Below are 23,424 nucleotides of genomic sequence, written 5' to 3' on the forward strand. Positions count from 1 at the left end.
TTTCCTGTCTGCGTGTGTTTTGATCAAGCTACTCACCTACACCCTATACCTTTGATTTCTGGACTTCTTGGAAATTGATCTTGGCATGTATTTGGATAACTCTTTGTTTACTGATTTTGATTATCTGCTCCCGGCTGGTTCTGACCTCTGCTTTACCCTCTGGCTGTCTGGTTCCTGTTCAGGTTTCCCTGCTTTGCACCTCTTATCCAACACTGAACTCTGCTAAGATAACCTGGGTTCTATGCAGCAAAAATCATCCTGCCTTGCGGTCGGCTCTGGCGAAGACCTTAGAGAAGCCTTAGACTCTGTCAGAGTTGTGACGGATTTGAGGTTGCGGATTTATTTGCACGCTTTCTCCCGGCAGTCTCCAGCAACCTTTGGGGAATTGCTCAACTTGCAATTCCATAACACCTGTAGTGGGCTAAAGTTCTTACATAATAATGAAGCCCTGCCACAATATATACCATGAGATACAGCAGAAGACAACCCCTTCCGAAGCCGGCTTTCCAGTAGATCACTTGCTGCTGAAGTCTCTTTTCACTAATTTAAATTCACAGATGGCATGGCCTAATAATAACAAGACATGCATATGTTTTGTACAGTTTTAAAATGGGTCCTCCTATCTGGTGGGTCTCAGGTACCTTAATTCAACACTGTAAGGGCTATTCCAGACAGACATATCTGACATATGAGACTTGTTAGAAGGGTCACACTGGTGGGAATCTGGAATCTGTTTGTTAGAAACACAGGTTTTCATAGATACCATAGATTTTACGTGACAGGTGGTTACACATATGCAGTTAGGTATCGAAAATAAGCAACAGAACCCTTTTGTTCTGGACATTGGTATTGGTTCCAATTCCCAGACAGTGACTGATGTGACTCTTCTAACATGACTAATTGCCATACTCTTTTACGGTCTATATTACAGGGATCGAGCTATGAAATATGCTACAATAGTCAGCCTGTTATGCTGAGGCAGGGTGTATATGAGTCCATAACAAACAGAGTCTCAGTGGGCCTTTACCTTGGTTTAACTTGGTGTATAGCATGTTTACCCAGATTGCCATGTGCTCCACAAGCCCAGTGGGCTTGACATCTGCCCAGGCTTGCCTGGTTCTTACACGAGCCCTGTAACCAGGCTACAAACTACAAATTAGCAGCAGATATTGTTGTTTTTTTTATCAAGATGTAAACATTTAAAATAAATGTAAACTTATTACAGCACTTAAATTGAGTCTCAAAACCATGAAGAGATTTAATCCAACAAACACATGGCCACTAACAAATAGATATATCTGCAGTTATCCTTTGGCTTCTTGAAGCCTTTGTCTCAATCATAATGTTTCTCATTACATCACACCGGACATATAAATTATCTTCAAATGTGAATTTTCATATAAACTCCATTAACAGACCAGGGATGGTTACTAGTGATGAATGCCATGGAGTTGACCTAAAACTTAAATTTGAGGCATAAATATGAATATGTTGTTATTCAAAAACCCCTTGTTATGCTTCTTATTTATTATAGAAATGCATATAATTTAGATGCTGTAATCTTTTTTAACGTATGGCGAGGGTCTCGGAAGAGAACAAATAAAGAGTGACTACACTTTCATCAAACTTTTGATATGTCATAGCGCTTTGCACATTTGGCTGTGATCAGCTCTCATCATCAGCATGAAGATGGCTCTCATAGACATACTATGTAAGCCGTCTTCAGCCTGACAGGGAGCGCCGATCACAGCCAAAGGTGTAAAGCGTTCAGCTGAGCGCGTCTGCACCTTCATTTTAGCAACTGTGAGGGTCTCAGCACCCGGGCCACCACCAATCCAAACTTCTGGTCTTCTCTATGACATATCAAAAGTTTGAAAGTAGGGAGCTGCAAGCTGTAGCAGTTGACTCGAGTGGGACTTCATAGAGTCACTCAAGGAGGCCACCGAGTTGCATGGTGTGGTTTGGCTGAATGAGTAGGGGTAAGCATCATCAGAAGAGTCTTCACAGGCAGCCAGTGATTTGGACAGTGTGGAAGATGCGAAAATTATTGCCACAGAGGATCATTTATTAATCGACTGGTATCAAGGCTTTTCCGGCTTCCACACATTCAGGGGCAGGTGCTGTGGGGCAGGCGGATTGTTCCAGTGCACAGATAGGAGTCAAAGTGATTTATTTAGATGATACGGCCAATCAAGAGGTTTATGTGAATTTTGATGGGCCGCTTCTTTCCTTCTTTCTTTTAAAATGTTTAACCGTGTTAAGCCGGAGGAGAGTATGATGGAGTAGGAGGATGCGAAAAGGAGGTATTGCTTGGTCTGTGTGATTGGAGAAAAGGCCAATACTGTTTTGCTATATGGACTGGATTCGCAAGGTCTATCGAGTTTAGAGTGTGGCAACAGTACATCAACCTGTTCCATCATCAAAATGTGGTTCGGCCCTCATTGCGATGGGATCATAAAGATATTCCCTTTGAATGAGGCTGGTGGTTGTCGCGTATGCTCCTCCGCAGTTATTTCATGGGGTGGGCAGTGGGCAAAAGCGTAGCTAGGTTCTCCTGCACCCGGGGCAAAGATTTAATTTGCCCCACCTAACTTCTTTCCCGACATCTCCTTCCCCCTCGCCATGTTTGCTTTCTCTACCAGTCAATGAGGTGTAGTTATTTTTTCCACTTTTTTTTATGTAACTCAAGCAAAAAAACATTTGTACATTTTACAAGCAATATAGTTCTATAAGGTAGTTAACATAACAATACAGTAAAGGAAAATAAATGAAAGAGGTCAGTCCGCCTGACTAAATAAGATAAAATAACTGAGGCTAATGAGACTATATGGTGACATAATGAACAGTCTCTCCTTGTAGATAGTGCCAAACAGCTCCACCCAGTAAATACTGCGACACTCCCCCCTTGTAGATAGTGCCACACGGCACCCCTTGTAGAAAGTGCCACACAGCCCCCATGTAGATAGTGCCACACAGCCCACCTTGTAGATAGTGCAACACATCCCCTCGTAGATCGTGCCACATACACCCCTTGTAGATAGTGTCATACAGCCCCTCTGTAGATATTGCCACACACCCTCCCTTGTAGATAGTGTCACACCCCCTTGTAAATAAAGCCACACAGCCCCTCCTTGTAGATAGTGCCACACACCCTGTAAATAGCGCTAAACCCCCCTCTCCATGTATATAGTGCCATTGGGGCTCCCTCTAGGAGTGGATTCCACAGCCAGAGCATTGCCGACGCCTTCATGGAGCCTCCATGGCTAAGGCGGACATCAAATCCGCACCTAAATAATTTCCAATAGGGTTGTTTTTGGGACAGACTGTTTTATATGGACTGATGCCTCCCAATGGGATGCTCCATTTCATGCACCTACTTTAAGTGTTTCAATGTCTTTTTGGAATTGAAGAAGTCCTGCACTACATGGACAACATTTTGTATGTGTAATGCCTGCTCAATCAGGGCTTGCTCTGTGTTAACGTAAACGGTAGAGCAAGTGGTGTTGCGATTTAGCATCCTATTAGTGTCAAATAAGATAGAAGGGCCTTCCGTAGAGATCTGTTTCCTGGGGATTGAGACTAACTCAACTGCCATAGAGTGCAGTGTGCCGTATAAGTAGTTGGCTGATTTGAATAACTCAGTACGGGTGATGTTTAGCGTGAAGAAGATACGTTTGCACCACCTGCAATCGCTGCTGGGTAAACTGAATTTTGCTTGCCGCATCCTTCTGATGGGGGGGGGGGCTAGTGTTTTGCAGGAGATTGGCTGGAGCTACGGAAGGCATTCTAAGTCCTCTTCAATTTATTGTGCTCACAACAGAAACCAAGAAGGATTTGCTTGTGTGGTCAAGAGTATTTGGAACATTATAACGTTCGTTGTTTGTGGCTGTAGGAGGGTTGAGAGTTCTGATGATGAGCTGTCTCTGGCAGGGCTTATTAGGGGCAGAAAGATGGCAAACAAGCCATGACAACCATTGGCGTTCACTTCAAGGGCGGCGGGGGCGATGGCCTGTCGGAGGGGTACGCCACTCTTTCAAGCGGCTTAGATGCCGCGGTCGGTATTGACCATGGCATCTAAGTGGTTAAACGGCTAGGATCAGAGTTTCTCTGGCCGTTAGTGCGAGGTATAAGCTGTTATACACAACTGACACCTGCAGTGTATGGAGTGGGCTCAACCCCTGTATTATGACGTACAGTGTCGTTATGTTGCACCAAGGGGTTAAAGGGGTTTTCCAGCCATTAAAAATTGATGGACTATTCAATGGGAGAAGAAGGCTGCAATACCTGTGATCACCGCTAAATGCGTGTCGACGACTCACAGTGAGCAAGAAGAATTGAAGGGGAAGCAGCACACGTACGAGCGCTGCAGCCCCATCAAAACAGCTGATCGGCGGGGGTCCCAAAAGTTGGAGCCTGACCCATCAGTAATTGATGGCCTATCCTGAGGATAGGCCATCAATTTTTATTGGCTGGAAAACCCCTTTTAAAGAGTTATTTGTTAAGCATTGTTAATGTTGGTTTATGTAATAAAGAGGCTGCCGTGGCAATTATTTTCGACTGTCAAGCAGCGCACATTGTGTCTTTACGGGAAAGGGGAAGAGACGTATAGATAAATAGAAAGATTAGTTGAACCAACTTTTAAATATCCTATTCATGTAAAGCTCCAAGGTTTATCGGACATGTTTACAAAACTAGTCATATTTTTAGACTTTCTTCTGTTTCAACGTACATAAAACCAACAACCAACAGATGCACAATTTGCATATGACAAAAAAAATAAAAATTACCACATTAGCTAAACAGGTAACTGCAACCACCAAAAGAAATCTACAGCCTCTAGAACCAACTGGGAAGCATCACGTTATTTTGAGAAAACATTTTTATATGTATTGTAAATTTCAGCATTTGTCATTCAAATCAGATAATTTTTGTATAAACGAATCAAAGGCTCTGTTCACACCATGTATGGTGGCTACACCGGCAGTACACTCTCCCAATGTATACGGCGGAGGTATCCATAGATTTCTATAGACCGGGCAGAGTGTCATTTTGGCATACGCTGGGCAGGTATACATCGTTTTGTATAGTCGCTTACAAGGGTATCCTGCAATAAAATGCATATGGGGCAATATATGTATTTTTATAATGGGAGTCAATGGCAGACTTATGCAACTGCATGACATGCGAAAAATAGTAAAAATTACATATTTCACCACTAGCATCAAATTACATTAGCCAATCAGGGTTTTTTTTTCCAGGGTGTCTGATAGGCAGGAGTGCTGTATGAAAAGCTGCAGTGCAATTCAGGTGCCAATTATAGCTTAAAGGGGAAGTGCAGAATTACAACAACATGGCTGCTTTCTTTAAAAAATAAACAACACCACGCCTGTCCACAGGCTGTGTATAGCATTACAGCCTTATTTACTTTAATGAAGCTAAACTGCTATACTAGACACAGAGAGCTGTGGCACAGTTTTTGGAAGAAAGCAGCCATGATTTTCTAATACTGAAAGACCCCTTTAAGGGGGGACGGACGGCTGGTAGGGCTTAATAGAAAGAATCCTGTCAAAATCGCTATATACATCAATAAATTAGTATTGCAGTATATAGTGCAAGACATCCAATGATCGCTGGTTCAAGTTAATCTACCAAAATATATATATATATATATATATGTGTGTATTAATAGTTAAAGAAAAACCCTTTTCACATTTTTTCCCTAGAGTAATGCTAATAAAATGAAAAGTTAACATAACTGGTATTGCTGTGTCTGTAAAAGTCTGAGCTATTATAATATAACTTTTTTAACCGCTCAGTGAACGCCGTAAAAAAAAATAAAGAACACCCAAGTTGCTATTTTATGGTCAGTTTAGCTCTCAAAAAATGAAATAAAAAGTGACCAAAAAGTCGCAAATACCCCAATGTGGTAAAACATACAAAAAATATAAATTTGGTATCGCCATAATCCTATTAAACCGGAAAATAAAGTGAACATCAAATTTTATTAACCACACCAAAAATGCCGTAAAAACGGAACCCCAAAAAATGGTGCAATCACAATTTTTTCACCATTTCCTAGTACATTAATGGTAGATTAAATGGCCTCATGAAAAACTACAACTTGTCCCGCAAAAAAACAAGCCCTCATACGGCTTTGTTGACACAAAAAAGAAAAAAAAAGTTATGGCTTTTGGAAGGCAGTGAGGAGAGAACAAAAATGAAATAATTAAATTGTCCGTGTCTTTAAGGGGTTAAAGAGGCTCTGTCACCAGATTTTGCAACCCCTATCTGCTATTGCAGCAGATCGGCGCTGCAATGTAGATTACAGTAACGTTTTTATTTTAAAAAAACGAGCATTTTTGGCCAAGTTATGACCATTTTTGTAGTTATGCAAATGAGGCTTGCAAAAGTCCAAGTGGGTGTGTTTAAAAGTAAAAGTCCAAGTGGGCGTGTATTATGTGCGTACATCGGGGCGTTTTTAATACTTTTACTAGCTGGACGCTCTGACGAGAAGTATCATCCACTTCTCTTCAGAACGCCCAGCTTCTGCCAGATCACGCTGTGACGTCACTCACAGGTCCTGCATCGTGTCAGACGAGCGAGGACACATCGGCACCAGAGGCTTCAGTTGATTCTGCAGCAGCATCGGCGTTAGCAGGTAAGTCAATGTAGCTACTTACCTGCAAACGCTGATGCTGCTGCAGAATCAACTGTAGCCTCTGGTGCCGATGTGTCCTCGCTCGTCTGACACGATGCAGGACCTGTGAGTGACGTCACAGCGTGATCTGGACGAAGCTGGGCGTTCTGAAGAGAAGTGGATGATACTTCTCGTCAGAGCGCCCAGCTAGTAAAAGTATTAAAAATGCCCCGATGTACGCACATAATACACGCCCACTTGGACTTTTACTTTTAAACACACCCACTTGGACTTTTGCAAGCCTCATTTGCATAACTACAAAAATGGTCATAACTTGGCCAAAAATGCTCGTTTTTTTAAAATAAAAACGTTACTGTAATCTACATTGCAGCGCCTATCTGCTGCAATAGCAGATAGGGGTTGCAAAATCTGGTGACAGAGCCTCTTTAAGGTTCACAGGGCTACAAAACTGAATTTCCTGCTGCCCTGTGAACTTCTTACTGGAACACTTGCATTTGTAAGGGTGTGTATAAAAACATATTACATCCAGTTATTGTCAAGTAGTTAGCACCGACACCTACTACATCGACCGGCAAGTAGCTCTGCCATGTTGATAGCTCAGTAAGGCCTCATGCACATGGCCGTGCTCGTAATCAAGGACCGCGATTGTGGGCATGGCCGACGGCCACATTTATGTACTGTGCTCCCATACGAAGTATGGTAGCACGGCCCGTAAAAAACTAAAAGTAGGACATGCTCCATAATTCCCGGCACGGTTCTACGGACACCTATCCATAGCAATACGGAAAGGTGTCCGCGGCCAATAGGTCCGTAATTGCGGACCATATTCTGGTCCGCAATTGCGGACTATATTCTGGTCCGCAATTACGGAGATTTTTTAAGGTCGTGTGCATGGAGTCTTACTAAGTAAAAATTAATACAAGCAAGTTCAGTTATGCCAACAAGATATGCCATAAATGTCTAATAGGTGTTTTGTGGGCGATACCTGTTTTCGTAATGGCAAGAAGTATGCAACGCTTTTTGTCAGTTCAGATCCAATGGAAAACGGATCCGTTACAATGTCATGGCTTTAGTGTGAACATAGTATTAGTCTTTTCTCCAATTTGCTACAGTTATTTATTCATTTTATTTATTATTCATTTTATTTATTTATTTATTGATTCATTTTATTTTATTTTAGTTATTTATTTTTTGCAGCTTTCCCTCTGACTTTACTTTTATACATTTGCACTTTAAACAAATGGCTTGCCCACTGCTGATAAGTTACCTCCCTATGAAAGTGTGCCAATGTGATATCCACCACCGTAAGCACAAAAACAGTAGCAAACATTGGTAGAGAGGTCTAAGAATGCTATGGACAAAGAGATCATGGGCTACATAATAATTGGGCTACTGTCACAATATGAGGCTGGCACATTTACTACCCACAAAAACTGGCCCACTGAACATATGTCAAAGCCGGTACCCCCCTGTGTGTGGTTGGCTTCCTGTTGACAGCTGGCCTTTCCTCTTGCTTGATATTTCGAGAGTTCCTGCTGCCTATCAATCCAGCTTCAGGATATAGTGACGCCATCACTGTAACCCCTCAACTGCTGAACCACCCGCTTTTGAAAGACATACTGGGAATGTTACAAATTGTAGGAATTAGGGAAGGAAATGGAATTTAGGAAAAACATTATTGACAGCAGTGGAAATGTCAGAGGGAAAATTAACTAATCGTGAGGTGTGACAAAATGTAGCCTAGCCTTGTGATAATAAATACATAAACGTCCGTCTAATCCACATACGAACATTACTGCTATTTTCTTTTTATTCAGCAGCTTAATATAAAATACAAATCATACAGCGGCATGGCACATGAGACATATAGAAATGTAGCGGAACTACATGGTGTGTTGTCTGCAGTTCTACATAGTATTACAGGTAAACCTACTACATTCCCTTAGCTGATAGTGATCAGGGTTCACAACAAATGATACGGAAGAGTTAAATGACAAATGCAGCTTTGCTATATCTGTAAGTGCCCATGGGGACATGCAACCACATTCAGAAGAAAACACATTATTGATGTTCTTCTTCGTCACAGTCTAAATACAAGACATCCAGAATGTCACCGTAGGGATCAGCCATCAAATATGAAGTTTGCGGCTTGTAAAGGGTTACAGGCCGTTGCCACAAGCCACCTCAGTGCAGCTGGGAAGCCTAGGGAATGTGTGAGTGTGTGTGTGTGTGCCTGTGTGAGTGTGTGTGTGTGTGTGTGTGTGTGTGTGTGTGTGTGTGTGTGTGTGTGTGTGTGTGTGTGTGTGTGTGTGTGTGTGTGTGTGTGTGTGTGTGTGTGTGTGTGTGATGTGGGTGGAGTTGAGGGCTGCCTTTGCACCATTGATTCAAATCAGCCTTTAGGGGCTGTGTTCTATCCTCCGCTTGAAGTTAGGGAGAGAGTGAGAGACAAAACCCCACACGCATTAAAGGGAAAAAGTTTAGAATCGCAGTCATAACAGGAGAATCCTTCCCCCCTCCCTCTCCTCCTTCCCCCTTTCTTGGCAGCAGCCTCTGATGTGAGCCCATTTTTCCAAATTTGGGATTTGTTGTTTAGAGGGGGGAAAATACATCACTGCTGGGATCCAGGCAGATTCTGGAATTGTGGACGATCCCAAAAATGTCAGATCCTACAGTAAATGCGCACCTGGAAGGTATTATATCCGATTTTGAAGGTACGTAAATACCAGAATTCTCTTTTTTTTTTTTTTAAATGTGTTCCAAATGTATAATTTTCTTTTACAATTGTACGTGTGCTTGTGAGGGGAGAGAATAAAGATGCGTGATGTAAAACATAAGATGGAAGGATAGATATATATGTAGACTAACAGCAAATGCTGTGCAGAAGGGATATGGTTTCTAGATACACATCTCAAAAATGCAAAATGAGACGTATGGACAGGAAATAGTGGCTGTAAGCAGAGACAGGTAATGAGCGAGCGAGAGAGACATGGTGGATAGAGGGTGAAGGAGAGCTGGCTGAAAATTACTCAGAAAGAGCAGAAAAAAATAGTGGTGAGTCACACTGAGGGTGAGACAGAATAGAACAGAGAGTTTACTGCAACACATCTACAGTATATGCAAGGACTAAAATACGCACAACGCAGATAGGAGCGAGAAATTAATGTTATGGATGACATTTCCAGCACAATATGACATACAGTATATTGCCTAAATAGATACTGTATCAATGAGACAAGTAGTCCGCCTTCCAGCAGAGTATTACTGAATCACTGACAGATATAGCCGATTCACGTATATGCCTTTGTTCACTATTAGTCTTGTAGTTCAGAATTTAATCTCCAGCCTGAAATTCGTAGTTTTACAATACCATTAGAGTCACTTGTACCAAGCCTCCATAGCACCTATAGAATAACAATGGCCTTATGTCCCCTTATATCCCTTGGGTTATGTTCCAGATGCCACCCTAGGATTTTTCTTGTGATTTGGTTTTTTCCCCTGAGGGGCCTTCTTCATCCTAATATATTGCTGGTCCTTTGTAGTAGTCAAGTGGTATTTTGTCACATCTCAGCCCAGCTGAAAGAAAGCCTGAGCCTCTCATGTTTCCTTCTGTATGTTGTATGGGGTCAGCAGCTGAGCATGTGGCTTCCAAAAAGTGACAAGCCCGATAGGTGGGGCAACAACTTGAGTTTTTTCTCCATTTCCATATTTGGCTGATTCAGATGGTTTTACTTCCTTACAGGAATTGCCATGACATGTTGCATGGTGTTCGGAATCGGAGGGTTGGGATCTGACTGTCAATAATACAGCTGTTCCTATTTACATTTATTTAGATACTAAGATGATGGACAATGTGTGTGGATGTCTTTCTCCACCTACAAATGTTCTTGGCTGCTTTACTAGTTCATATAATTGAAATTTAGAGTTCTTCGTTTTATAAATATGTCAAAATAGTATAAAGCACCTGAATTTGAGGCCTAAGGAATGGTTTACACGAGCGTGTTCGGTCTGTGATATAGTGACAGTAGTTCCGCGGAGAGGCAGGGTCGCCTAGCGTCATACTTAACTATGATGCTAGGAGCCCGGCTCCCTGAAGTGTGTTCGGTCCGGGAAATACTGTCGACATACGGACTGCATATCACAGACCGAACACGCTCGTGTGAATCCGGCCTAACTCCACTCAAAACCTACAAGATGTGACAGCATTAGACCACAATTCCTTTCATGTCACACTCGCAAGGCTACAGGAAGCTGAGATTCAGTATGGCGGGGTTTTTAGTAGGGCTCTCACACTGGATGGCTGCTCTACAAATCCATGCGCCTGCCTTTGACAAGGAGGGAACAAGGTTGTCACCGGACATTTTCTTTCCCTGGCTAACAAAATATCAACTCTGAACTCAACCTTTTTCTAACCCTGCAGAGTCACTATTTTCTTAGACAAGGAAAGATGGTTCCCTCCATGTCACAGACAATGTAAGGATTCCACCATTATACCACATAATATCTTAGCTTACTGGTCCCTGTGAGTGTGACATGGGGGATAGTGGGATTAATATCCATATAGTTTAAGGAGTATTTCATGGTCAGGCCTGGCACAGACCTAGGCAGATGCCAGGGCCCTCTTGGTTTGCACTTCTAGAGGATGTGGAAGAAGACCCTTTTGGTACAATTGCCCCATCCAGTGTTTTTCCCTCAAGTTATTGAGTCCATGTTACCATGACCAATTTAGTCAAAATATCTAGACAAAAACACACACGCACTTCTAGACCAAAGCATAAAACCAAAAATGACTGTCCCATGTGTGACATCTCACTGTAGGCTGGGTGGGCACAGGGCAGCTGCAGTTGTCACTGCTGGAGCACAAAAACAATAATTATAATTATATATATTATCTATTTCAAAGGCTGAACAGAATTTGTGTGTTAGAAATAAGTATAATTTCCATAAGTATAATATTTTTTAAAAATAAATGGAAGGCACACCTTGTGTCATGTTCGGTCACCAGAAACCCTAGTATTTTTATGATGAACACTCTTCAGCTATACACGAATCAGGGGTGAAAGTACCTAAATCTTCTGCAGATGCAGACATACTCTTTTTGCCAGTGATGTATAGTAAAATTAAAGTCGTACCTCCAATGATTGGACTGTTGCATTCTTCCTCGATTAGTAGGAAATTGCTTTTACAGTGGCTTCCTGATATGCTTTCACGATGAAATGCTCTGCATCTGATAAAGACTGAACTGGCAGAGTGGCAGAAGCTTTTCAATAGTACCATACGTCCCTTTCCTACAGAATACAGACTGCCAGCATCATATTACTGCAATCAGTTGTCAGCTATTAGGCCTACAACCAGAGAGAGTAACTGGAAGCTCCCGGGCCAAATACTAGAGCCCCCCGCCCCCACAATTGTTATGTTTTATTTATAGTTCTGTTGTCCTCTTATGTGGCAGAAGTGCCAACATCAGGGCCCAGGTATGACTGCAAGCTCTGCACTATCGTTTCGCCCACAGGTCTGCATGGCAGCGTAGCAGTCCTGTTCTTATAACAGAATATTTAAGTACCGGAAGTATATTAGAAGACTGTCCCAATAATTGTTGGGGGTGAGGCTACAAATCAGACATCCAGGTTGGAGCTTTGTACAATAATCCACCAAATAAATGGCTCTGCAGGTATATTGTTTTGGAAGTGAGATACCACATTTTTCATAACGCCGGTATCATCACTTTACAGTGTATAGTAATGTATCTCTGGTGTTGGTGTCAGCATCTGTAAACTGTTTCATATACTTTGCAATTTCCTCCTCCAGTCTATCCAAACATCTAGAACCTCACCACTATACACCTCCATACTTCTCTCCGAAATGACAAAATGGAATCTATGTACTTTGCCACAAGTACAGGAACTTAAAAGCTTTGTCTTGCTTTCATGTAGTCAGCTACACCACCCCACAACCCCATGAACTGATATTGCCTGAGAAATATTAATTTCAATGGACGGAAAAGGTCCTCCAAACCTAAATGGCCATTCTTGAAGGGGGGTTTCAACTCTAGCTTAAAGAAGAAAACCTAATCATGGAATCCCTAAAGCAGTGTAACATGTCATAATTGACGGAAAAATGGCAAAGCCCCACATACTCACGTCTCCCTGTTCCTGCACTTCCATCTGCTCCCGCCACTGCCACAGACAATGTCCTGGACGTTGTCTGCGGCACCTGGTAGCGGAGGGAAGTGCCGGAATGGGGAGAGGTTAATAGCTGAATGTTTGTCTGAAGTCTGTAAAAAAAAAAGGGTATTTTGGGGTCCGATCTGTGGTCTGTAAACAGAGGAGGTCTGGTCTGGGGTCTGTAAGCAGGGAGGTGTGGTCTGGGGTTGGTATAAAGGGGATCTTTTCTGGGGTCTGTATACAGGGGGTGTTGGTCTTCGGTCTGAATACAGGGGGTTCTGCCATGGGGTCTGTATAAGGGGGTCTGGTGTCTGTATAAAAGCTGGTCTGGGGTCTGTATAAAGGGTTGGGATATATATATATATTTTTACACGGTGGGGTCTAAATTTATATGTAAATAATTACCCTAAAAAAAAAAGAGTGGGATTATACATTACTGTGCCCGATTCAGGTTATTCAGAGGCCTTTGATATGATGCCATAACCGTTTTAATTAAAAGCTAGAAATCTTTGTGAATATACTCGCACTTGTTTCAATAGGTGTAACAGTCGTTTTGCAGGGCTCTTTATAAAAAAAAAGTAGTTGTGTTCATGATGTGTGTTAAAATAAAAAGTCACTTGTATATTTAGAATCTGATCACACTGTCGTCACGGCTTCCATTTCCAAGTGACATAACGGAAATTACAGATTTGCAATAGATCCAGTATAGCCAACCAGGATTTTATTTTTTCGGGAAAATTCATCTACAAATCATGGACAGCTTGCATGTGACTCAGACTATAGGTTACATGTGTCTAAAGTTTAGAATACTGATGTGAACTCATTAGCAGCAATAATCTGTATAAGCTCCTCCAACCTTACGAAAGCATGAATTTTTTTACAGGCACACAAAAAAGTCTCCTATTTATACAGACTGTACATGAATGGTTGATAACCCTGGATGGATCTTTATGGATCCTGACGTATGTCATTGACCTATAATGGGTCCATAAGGTTTACAATTATTTTTATCATAGAGCAACAGAAAGCTTATGGAAACAAAATAACGCAGGTGGGAACAGAGCTTAACTTCTTTTTTTCTTGTCAAGCGGTGAAAACATAATATTCAGGCAATTCTTGGTTATATCAGTTTCGGAAAAATCTGTGCATGAACAAATATTATAAAGGTTGTCCGGGATTAGAAATAGGGGTCTGTTTTTTCCCAGAAACCATGCGATTCTTGTCTATGTGTTGTGTCTGGGATTGCAGTTCATTACTATTCAAGTGAATGTGGATGAGCTGCAATTCCAGATACAGCCCAAGAGTAGCGTTGTTTCTTGGCTTTTTTCCAATTACAAACGACCATTTTAACACCATTGCAGCTCCTACAGGGGTTGTCACCGAGCTTTTCCAAACTCTTGAGTTGTAAATCCGCCCATCTAAGCAGTGATAGATGCCTCCTAACCTCATCACTTTATAACTAGACCAGTGTTCCATTTGGAACTCTTAAAGAGACTCGGTCACCAGTTTAATGCTTCTCTATCTCCTACCTAATCTAATAAACGCTTTGTTGTAGATAACTACTGTTTTTTTTGTTTGTTTTTTTAAACATTTATTAGTGACAAAGTTCTGATCATTTTTACATTTATGTAAATTTTTTGTAAAAGCCCAACTGGGAATTTCTTTCATTTCACCAAGCGGGCGTTCAGCGTCATACACATCTCTTCATTTATGCCCAGCTTTATTCACAGTACAATGTGATCTCGCGAGATCATGCTGTGATGTCACTTCATCCTGCAGTTCCCTCACCGCAGCGTCGGGAGAATGACCAGACATCGCCTCCTGCCGTGCCAGGACTGCAGCTGAGGAGGACAATCATATGATATATCTCTATCTATGATATAGATAGAGATAGGAGAGCAGGATTCTCCTCTTCTATGTGTGCAGTCTATAGTCGTTAGGCTCCTCACACTACCTTTGAGATAACTGAGAATTAGACATGCAGGGGGGAAAACTGCAAAATATTGTCACATACAAGTCATATAATGACCAAAAATAGTGTTATTCCTCATGTACACACATATGACAGCTTATTTTGAAAAGTCCCCTGAAAAGTAAGGTATGCTTTAAGTCAAAACTCCACAGGGAGACCACTAAGGCCTTATTCACACTGCGTGTTCACCCTTCCATTGGAGGTATATGTCAGGAGGTGTCCCGACTTATACCTTTGTCGAAAGTTAGCAACGTATCCTTATCTCATATATATGCATACAATGGTTTACGTCACCCGAACTCCATAGGCAGAGCACTACTTGAAGCGCTGTGCCCGTGGAGGCCCCTGACGTCACTGCCCATATATGGACTACGAAGTCCCCCATATATGGACAGGGACGTTAGGGGCTTTGTATTGACAGAATCACCGGCCGGAGCATTGGCAATACTCTGGCCGGAGATTCCGCTCCTTGAGGAAGCACCTGACGTCACTGTCCATATATGGACAGTGATGTTTGGGGCTTTGAGATGCCTGAATCCCAAGCCAAAGTGTCAGCAACGCTCTGACCAGGAATTCCACCCCTGGAATAGCCCCTGACGTCACTTTCCAAATTTGGACAGTGTCTTTAGTGTTGTCTCCACTTCCAGAGTTCCCGGCCAGAGCACTACCTGGGGAAGCTCCCTGAGCTATAGGTCTAACGTATACCTCTGACGGACGTGGCATCTGTCTGTCACACATAGGATCCCATGTTAAAAAAAAACGTATACCTCGCGGAATACATTTTTTAGCGGGATCCCTCAGGATGGAATAGCGTACTCTACCACGTTATTCCATCCTCCAACAAAAATGTATAATGACGTCTACCAGCCCGAATGAGGCCAAAGGCTTGTTGGTAAAATCGAACAATGGTTCAGTACAATCATTGATCCTGGGATGCCCGTTCTTCTGTGCTAAGAAAGTTGGGTGACCATTCCTGCTGCTAGTGTAAGGCAGCCACATTGGTTGTCGCCCAGCTTTTCTTTTTTTTTTTTTAAACGTACTCTCTAAAATATAGTTACATACTCAATCTACTATAACAAGGGATGCTGTAATGACATTTTAATTTAAGTGTTTTTCAGCTTTTTTGCAAAAGCGAGTTTATACTGTTAGTCATATGGCAGGAATATTTCATACATCTTCTTCTTCAGCTCAGTAGAATATATCGGAGGAGCTAACAGAATACACAGAACTTGTTTTATTACCTTAATATGTAGCATGACCAGTCTATGTTTACCCCAGGCATTTCATTCTTTGTTGGCCATCACTGCCAGGATGCTCACCCATGACTACACCTCCTTTGAATTAATCCTTCCTTAGCCTTAGAGCATTGCTTTCCTTCTTTGAAACTTGTGTCACGCTTGTAATAAATCATTTACAGTGTTTAGTTAAACATTTCTGTATGACTTTGTATTATTTGTAATGGTGTTCTGCAGCTTCATAAGTTGAAATATAGCATGTCCCTCTTATACTAACATGACCTCCTGGGAGGGTGAACATTGTAGTGCAGTGCAATAGTGTCTGGAATGTCTTCCTCATTTTGCAGAGGGAGTTATACCCAGGTTTTCAGGACACAGCCTGGGGCTTATGGCATTTTATTCCGCTAAGTCACTTTACTGGACAGAAGGGAAGTTACAGATCCTGGAATTCCTTTCCTGACCCATCCGACATTACCGTCTATCACAATGATCTCCGACCTGTGGCTCTCCAGCTGTCAGGGCATACTGGGAGTTGTAGTTTTGCAACAGCTGGAGAACCATATGTTGGAGACCAGTGCTCTAAGAAAACAGCTGATCTTTGAGGCCTGTCCACCTGAAAGCTAGCACGATCCTAATTCTGATCAGTGAATATGTGATCAGTACTGTCCACATCAACCAATCAGATCACTTCTTTCTTTCCAAGCCTGTTCTTAAAAAAAAAAGTAACCTTGAGTCTGGTTACTAAAGGCAATACCAACACTTTTTGTTAGAACAGATTTTATACACGAGTGCTAAGATGTTTACTGCCAGTCTTAACTGTTTTTACTTCTAAAGTAGCATTGAGAAAAAAAAATTTTAATGGGGAAACCAGTCATTACCAAATGCCAAAGTGAACACAGGTCGAATTAAAGGAGGCCATAAACTGGTAGAAGTATCATGGTCAGTCGTGCTGCAGAGGTCACATTTAATCATAAAGAAGAGACAGATCAGGTCAGGTCATAGCAAACGTGAGACTTTCACAGTCAAAACTGCTACTTATCTTCTATTTCATATCTAATTTTCAGCTGGATTGTTGTATGAGGCACAAAAATAGACACCTATGGCCATGTTATAGGGGATATTCAATATCGGCAAATCACTAGGATATGCTGTCAATGTTTGTGTGGTCCCCAAAACTCTGGTTGTGCTAGCTGTATGGTAGGAGTAGGACCTCTTATCGCTCACTAGTTCAACACTTTATAAGTATCTTATAGATGCAACTCTTTTAAGTGTCTCTGTCTCATGACCTTAACCATAACCATAAATGACCTTCACAAGTGTCAATCTCACAAACTCACACATGCTTTTAACCCTCTCCTAAATGTGCTACTGTCCACATAATAACATCCTTTTATAAAAGTTACTAAACATTATTTCTTTTTTTTGCGTTGGTACAAAAACAACAAATTGAACCAGTAAGGAAATCATATATTATAAAATGTAGTCAAGTGTACAATAACATTTTCCGGCATGTAAAGTACAATTCTTTTCTTCAGACAGTATTCTGGTAAAAAATTTGCAGGGCAACTTTGTTATTGGATATTTCCTTCTTATAAGGGGAACAATTCCTTTTACGAGGTATGTGTATAAGGAAATTGATAATGCAATTCCATTAAATAAAGGGCAAAATCCATTAAAGGTTAATGTTCACTTAAATATTTAGCTAATTCGCTAAACTTTTCAAGGTCAAGGTTTCAAGGTCAATCAATTGTTTGTCCCTGATAAAGAAAAAAAACTTAAAATCTGGGATTATCACTAAATTATGAGCAACTAGAAAGTTGGTAAATTGCAGTATGAACTTTTTTGTCCTATTTATACTGCACAAAAAGAAGAATTCTGCCTCGAAAGGGAGGTTGCATTATATTAGACCACCCAACCCCACCCCCTCACTGTGTCCGTCATCATTCTAACCTCATTATCCTTCAAAACAAGATGGGATTTCCACCAGCAGTGTAGGAAATGACCGTAGGAGTTCTCATTTATTGTTTTTTCCATCCTGTATGATTTGTTTGAAACACTATAACCATAACCAGTATGTGAGGTTGGGAACCATTTTTTCAGATTGTTCACTGCTTTTTTAGAGTATTGTTTATTTTTAAGCCCTGATATGGAAATTACTTTGGTAATAAAAACATACTGTCAGGGTGATGTTAGAAAGCAAATTAATTTTGTACTATACAAATTGCTATCGGAAATGGCAATTTAGTCAGCCCAATCACATCAGTTTTCACAGTAGGAAATATTAACGCCTAATGCACAAGACCGTGTGCGCCGCCCGAGCCCCATCAGTGATCTGAGGAAAGATAGAACATGTCCTATCATTCCTCGGATCGGTGAATCGGGTCAGTTTTCACGGACCCGATTCTACCGCAAAAGTGAATGGGTCCGTGAAGACTTTCGGGTGCCACTCAGATGCTGTTAAAAACGGCCGAGTGGCACAACGGTCGTGTGCATGATAGGTAAATGTCAGAGCTTGATCTAGGGTTTGAAGAGCAGTCACTATATTGTCTGCTTACATGATGTAAATAAGGTTGAACACAACTGTAGAACATGTGAAAGCAAATTTCAGCATCTTATTGACCTGAACCTTCTCACATTAGTTTTATTAAGAGATGAGGAGGCTTACATGTATCATCAAAGAGAGGAGTAATACTGCCAGAAGTTTTCACTCTTGCAATGGACACAGGTCTAAGCAGAGAGGTTAAACTAATCCTCCCTCATCTGTCTAAAAATACTGAATTAATACAGCAAAGCCTTCAACTGAGTTGACCCTGTAAAATTATGGAAATGTCTCAGGAAAATAGAAGTAGTCTGTACTTAAGCATCTCATTACAGTATGAGTTCACATTGGTTGTACTGCAGGCATTCATACCTCCCTTAAAGATGCTGCAAGGCAATAGTGCCAACCACTGAGCCACCATATTGCCCCTAGATTGACAGACATAGAGACAGGAAAGAATAAGGGGTTGGAAAGAGACCACGGTCAATTGATCATAGCCTCAAACAGGCGTGTAGCTATGGGGGGCTACCAGGGAAAGTGTCCCGTTTGCTGGGTACCGAGGGGGGGGCTAATATACAGGGATGGGGCAGCAAACTGAACCTTTTCCCTTGGTGGAGGAAAGCCTAGATATGGTTCTGGCCTCTAAAAAAGCTTATACTTCCTGCAATCACTTTTAGTAGGAAAAGCAGCTTTGCAGCACAAGTTGGTGTCCTAAGAAGTGAAATACAATTCGATCTAGGAAGTCATATGCTTTCTGCCTGGTTGAACCATAAATTCACATGAACACGACAAAGACAGATTTGCTTGCAGTTCGAAAGTATCACAGCTCATTTCTATTGGCCGGGCTAGAGAAAAGAGCAGAATATTAGTAACCATATATACAATGGGCTACATAGTAACAATATACTGTTATATATACCTAGTGCTTGCACCATTAGGTAGAATTGTCAGGCTTTAAATGTCTTCAACATGCATTAAGATTTTTAGGCTTTGTTCAACATCAATAGTATGTCTTGTGAGTACAGTGCTCATTTGAACATTCATTTTTATGTATACCTAAATTACCCTAATCAAGAGTGGACCACAAAAGTGGTTAAAGGGATATTCCAATTACAACAAGTTACCCCCTATCCGTAGGGTAAGGGGTAACTTGCTGATCGGTGGGTGTCCGTCAGCTCAGATCCCCACCGTTTATGAGAACGGGGGTCCTGAACCCTTCATTTGAACCGAGTGGCGGGTCGCTCATGCGCACTGCCGCTCCATTCATTCTCTATGGCAGCGCCGGAAAAAACCGAACACTGCACTCGGCTATCTCCAGCGCTCACATGGACACCCACCGATCAGCAAGTTACCCCTTACCCTACAAGGGGTTAATTACCAAATGTGCAAAAGCTGTCTTTTGTACGTCCTGTATTGACCCTGATTTTTGATGGATTTATTTTAGTGTTTTCTCACAAACACAATGTTGATGCTGAAACTCCATAGGTTATACCTATAGATGAACAGCAAAGGATGTGGTCATGCTAAGAGATGACTGCACCCTCTGTAGTCAGTATACCTCATACTATGTGTAGCGCTGATGGCCGCCAACCACTGCCATCCTACCTTCCCAGGGCGGCAGTCAGTTTCTCCTACCTCAATGCTTGAGTCTCCCTCCTCCTCCCCGGGGATGGCGGCATGTGCTACGTCCTGGTCTCCGCTCCTATAGGTAACATTTAGGAAAGACACAAAATTGCTCAGGCACTGGAACAGAGGGTGGGTCAGATTATATAGCTAGAGTGCACAGGGGTAGGCTAGGGAAACTTCTAGTGGTGCGCTCTGGTGGTCTCTTAGAGGGCCAGCGTGCGCACCACTAAAAGTTTCCCTGGCCTATCCCTGCCAGTTCTAGGCCCGGAATTTTGTTGCCTCTACCGCCTCGTTACGATGGAGATGCAAAAACCTGTAGAGGCTTCATCAACCAGTGCCAGATCCATTTTAAGTTACACACTCATCTTTTGCACTCTGATGTGACCAAGGTCACGTTCATTGCCTCCCTCCTCTCTGGCAAAGCCCTGGCATGGGTGAATCTTATCTGGGAATGTGAGGGCCCGGAATCTTCAAACTTGCAATTATTTCTGGAGACTTTTTGTATTGTGTTTGAAGAACCGGGCCGAACATCTTCTGCAGCTGCCTCACTTCTCATGGCACATAAAAATATATATATATTCTAGCCCACGCTGCCATGTAAGTGTTTTGGAAAGTGTCACCAAATTTTGCAAGCCCTTTAAGGGGGCATTCAGTAGATAGTGAATATACTGAACTGCATATCAGATCAACTATGAGTGCAAACCTTTATTCTCTACATTTTCCAAGATAGAAGCATAACCTTAGAAACAAAGTACATTAGATGCAAAAGCAAGAACATAAAAAATACTATAAAATTAGTGATATTGGGCAATACTAAATGACTATAACAAGACTTGGGGATAAATATAAGTATTTTATGGTGTTATTGTTGCACTGCTTTGAGTTACAAATTCAAGCACAATTGGCTCCATGTGTCTGTCCTATCCATTGAAAATTTGGAAGGGGGAAGTGACAGGATACCTCCCTAGTCTCCACCCTTACTGTACAGTTATCATAGGAAGACTGAGCAGCATCTGGTCACTGATAAGGGATTTTATTGCTGTAGGATTGACATGACGGCCAAAAATTCCCCATGTATAGAAGTTTACAGTGGCATAGAACACAGAAAGGGTGGGACTCATTGTGCACAGTTTTAACAAATGTGTTTTTATAGAATATAGGTAGGGGCATGGCTATAGGGGTAGCAGGGGTAGCAGTAACACCCCTCCACCTGGTATCTGAGGGGACGCAATGGCCTCTCTACCACAAAAGAAGACACCAGTATTATAAATGGTGCATGGAAGATGGAAGCCCTGTAACAGATTTTTCATTAGGACCCAGAAGCTATAAGCCATGCTTCTTAATGCTTATTTATGGATTAAATAGAACCTTTAAAAGGGTGTGGAGGTAAAGAATCCTAAAAGTTTTTTAATGTGAAAAAAATAAATAAACTTGAAATGGAAAAACTTACAACTTCACCTCCTGCAAATAAAAAAGAAACAAACAGCAAGCCGTTAATGAATGCCAAGGAACATATTTGTACTTTTAAGCCATAATGCAATTCATTTAAGCATTTGTTTTTTTCCCCACAGCTGTCGCTACAACCCACTTGTGTACTTACATGCTCAATTTGTTAATAGAGAAAACTGTTGGGGGAAATTGAGTTCTTGACCCTTGGGCCACCCTAAACATTATGCTCATGTATTCCTCTAATGTTTCTAGACATAATCTAAGGACAGAGGTATACATAGCAAAATCAAAATGGTTCTCTACAACCCTGTACCGCTAACTCCACCCAATACATACGACCCACTCACCAACCGATGGGCACCCTTCAGTCATATAAAATATACATCCAACACATTTCTTTCCAATCATGCCCTGCGCCAATTTTGGAACTGATGCTAAGCTAGGGACTAAAAAGCAATACCCTATTTTCCAGCTCGTAGGAACCATAGCCCAAAAGCACAATAGATATTTTGACTATCTCTCTAGGCCAAAAATGAATATCCCTCTCTTCTCTATTAAAGGGCATTCATTACAGTCTTAAACTGTCAATAATAAAATATTATTGGGCCATCAAAGCAACTGCAAAGTATAACGGTAAATCAAAATAAAGTTTTGGAGCATAGTGTCATCCATGATCTATAACTTAAAGGGGTGGGGAGCAAAAAGTATTATCCGTGTAGTCACTGCAGTATGTGAGTATACTCGCTAATATACATTCCGGTCTAGCGCTGGCGGGGGACCGGAAGCCTAGTTGCATAGTCTTCCTTCATGACGACACGACTCTTCGTCATGTGACTGGCCCCGCTGTAATCTATGCACAAGCAGTAACTACTGCTACAGCGAGTACATGAAGTACAGTCACATGACAAAGAGTCCAAACGTCATCAAGGAAGATAGTGCAAGTAGACTTCCAGTCCCCCGCCAGCGCTATAAAAATCTATTCAAATCTCATAATCAGCGCAACGGTGGACCGGAATGTATATTAGCGAGTGTACACTGCAGTGAGTACACTGCTAATACTTTTCGCTTCACACATAAGCGCTTCAACAGTCATTCAAGATGCTGTGACCTCATATGTAGACTCAAGTGTGTATTACCTGAATTGTTATTTAGCTATATGCAAAGGTGGAAATTAAAGCTACTGGGCCCCAATGTAAAATCTGTAACAGGGCCCTTACCTGTCATGTGCTATTCATAATACTGGTGTCTTCTAGTGTAGCAGAAGGACATTCGGGCCCCCTGATGAGCCACGGCCAGGGTATGACTGCTACCTTGGTATTCCCTGAGTATGCCCCTGAGTATCTGCATTTCTAATAGCCTAAACTGGACAGAACACCTGAAATCTGTGGAAACCAGCTTAAACCAGACAGGTAGCTGTCTAGAGTAGATGTCTCTGAAGCAACAGACTAACCATTGTGCAATGTCCGGTGAGTCTGTCTGTACAGGGGTTAATAACTTGATTGCCTCTTTCATTTTGTTAGTTTAGACCATGAGGTATCATCGTAACATTATTATTGATTCTTCCCCAATTTCCAGATCGTGTATTTCAAATAAGATATGAACTGTTCATTCTGCTTTAGTTTTGATGCTTGCTTGCAAGTAATAGATTTAGATTCTTTTCAATTCAGTATGAGTATTTCAATTGGCTGTCCTTTCAACCAGCGGCGGATTAAGTAGACCATAGGCCCAGGCTGTTACCCACACTTAGGCCCCCCTTCTCCATCGCTGCCTTGCCACGTCGTAAC

General features: G+C 41.8%; 1 protein-coding gene across 3 annotated transcripts in view; it reads left to right on the forward strand.

Annotated features, from left to right (window-relative positions):
- SEPTIN9 (septin 9) overlaps positions 1 to 23,424 on the forward strand; it is a 251,192-nt gene that overhangs the window by 111,440 nt on the left and 116,328 nt on the right. Inside the window, exon 1 of one of the 3 annotated variants that reach the window (XM_075846601.1) lies at positions 9,041 to 9,369. The exons of the other annotated variants lie outside the window; for them this stretch is intronic. Within the exon in view, the coding sequence (XP_075702716.1) occupies positions 9,315 to 9,369 (55 nt within the window). The 5' untranslated portion in view covers positions 9,041 to 9,314. Of the gene's footprint in view, positions 1 to 9,040; positions 9,370 to 23,424 lie in introns of those variants that run through there. 3 annotated transcript variants of the gene reach the window in all.

The sequence above is a fragment of the Rhinoderma darwinii genome, chromosome 13, assembly GCF_050947455.1.
Source record: "Rhinoderma darwinii isolate aRhiDar2 chromosome 13, aRhiDar2.hap1, whole genome shotgun sequence".
Lineage (NCBI taxonomy): Eukaryota > Metazoa > Chordata > Amphibia > Anura > Rhinodermatidae > Rhinoderma > Rhinoderma darwinii.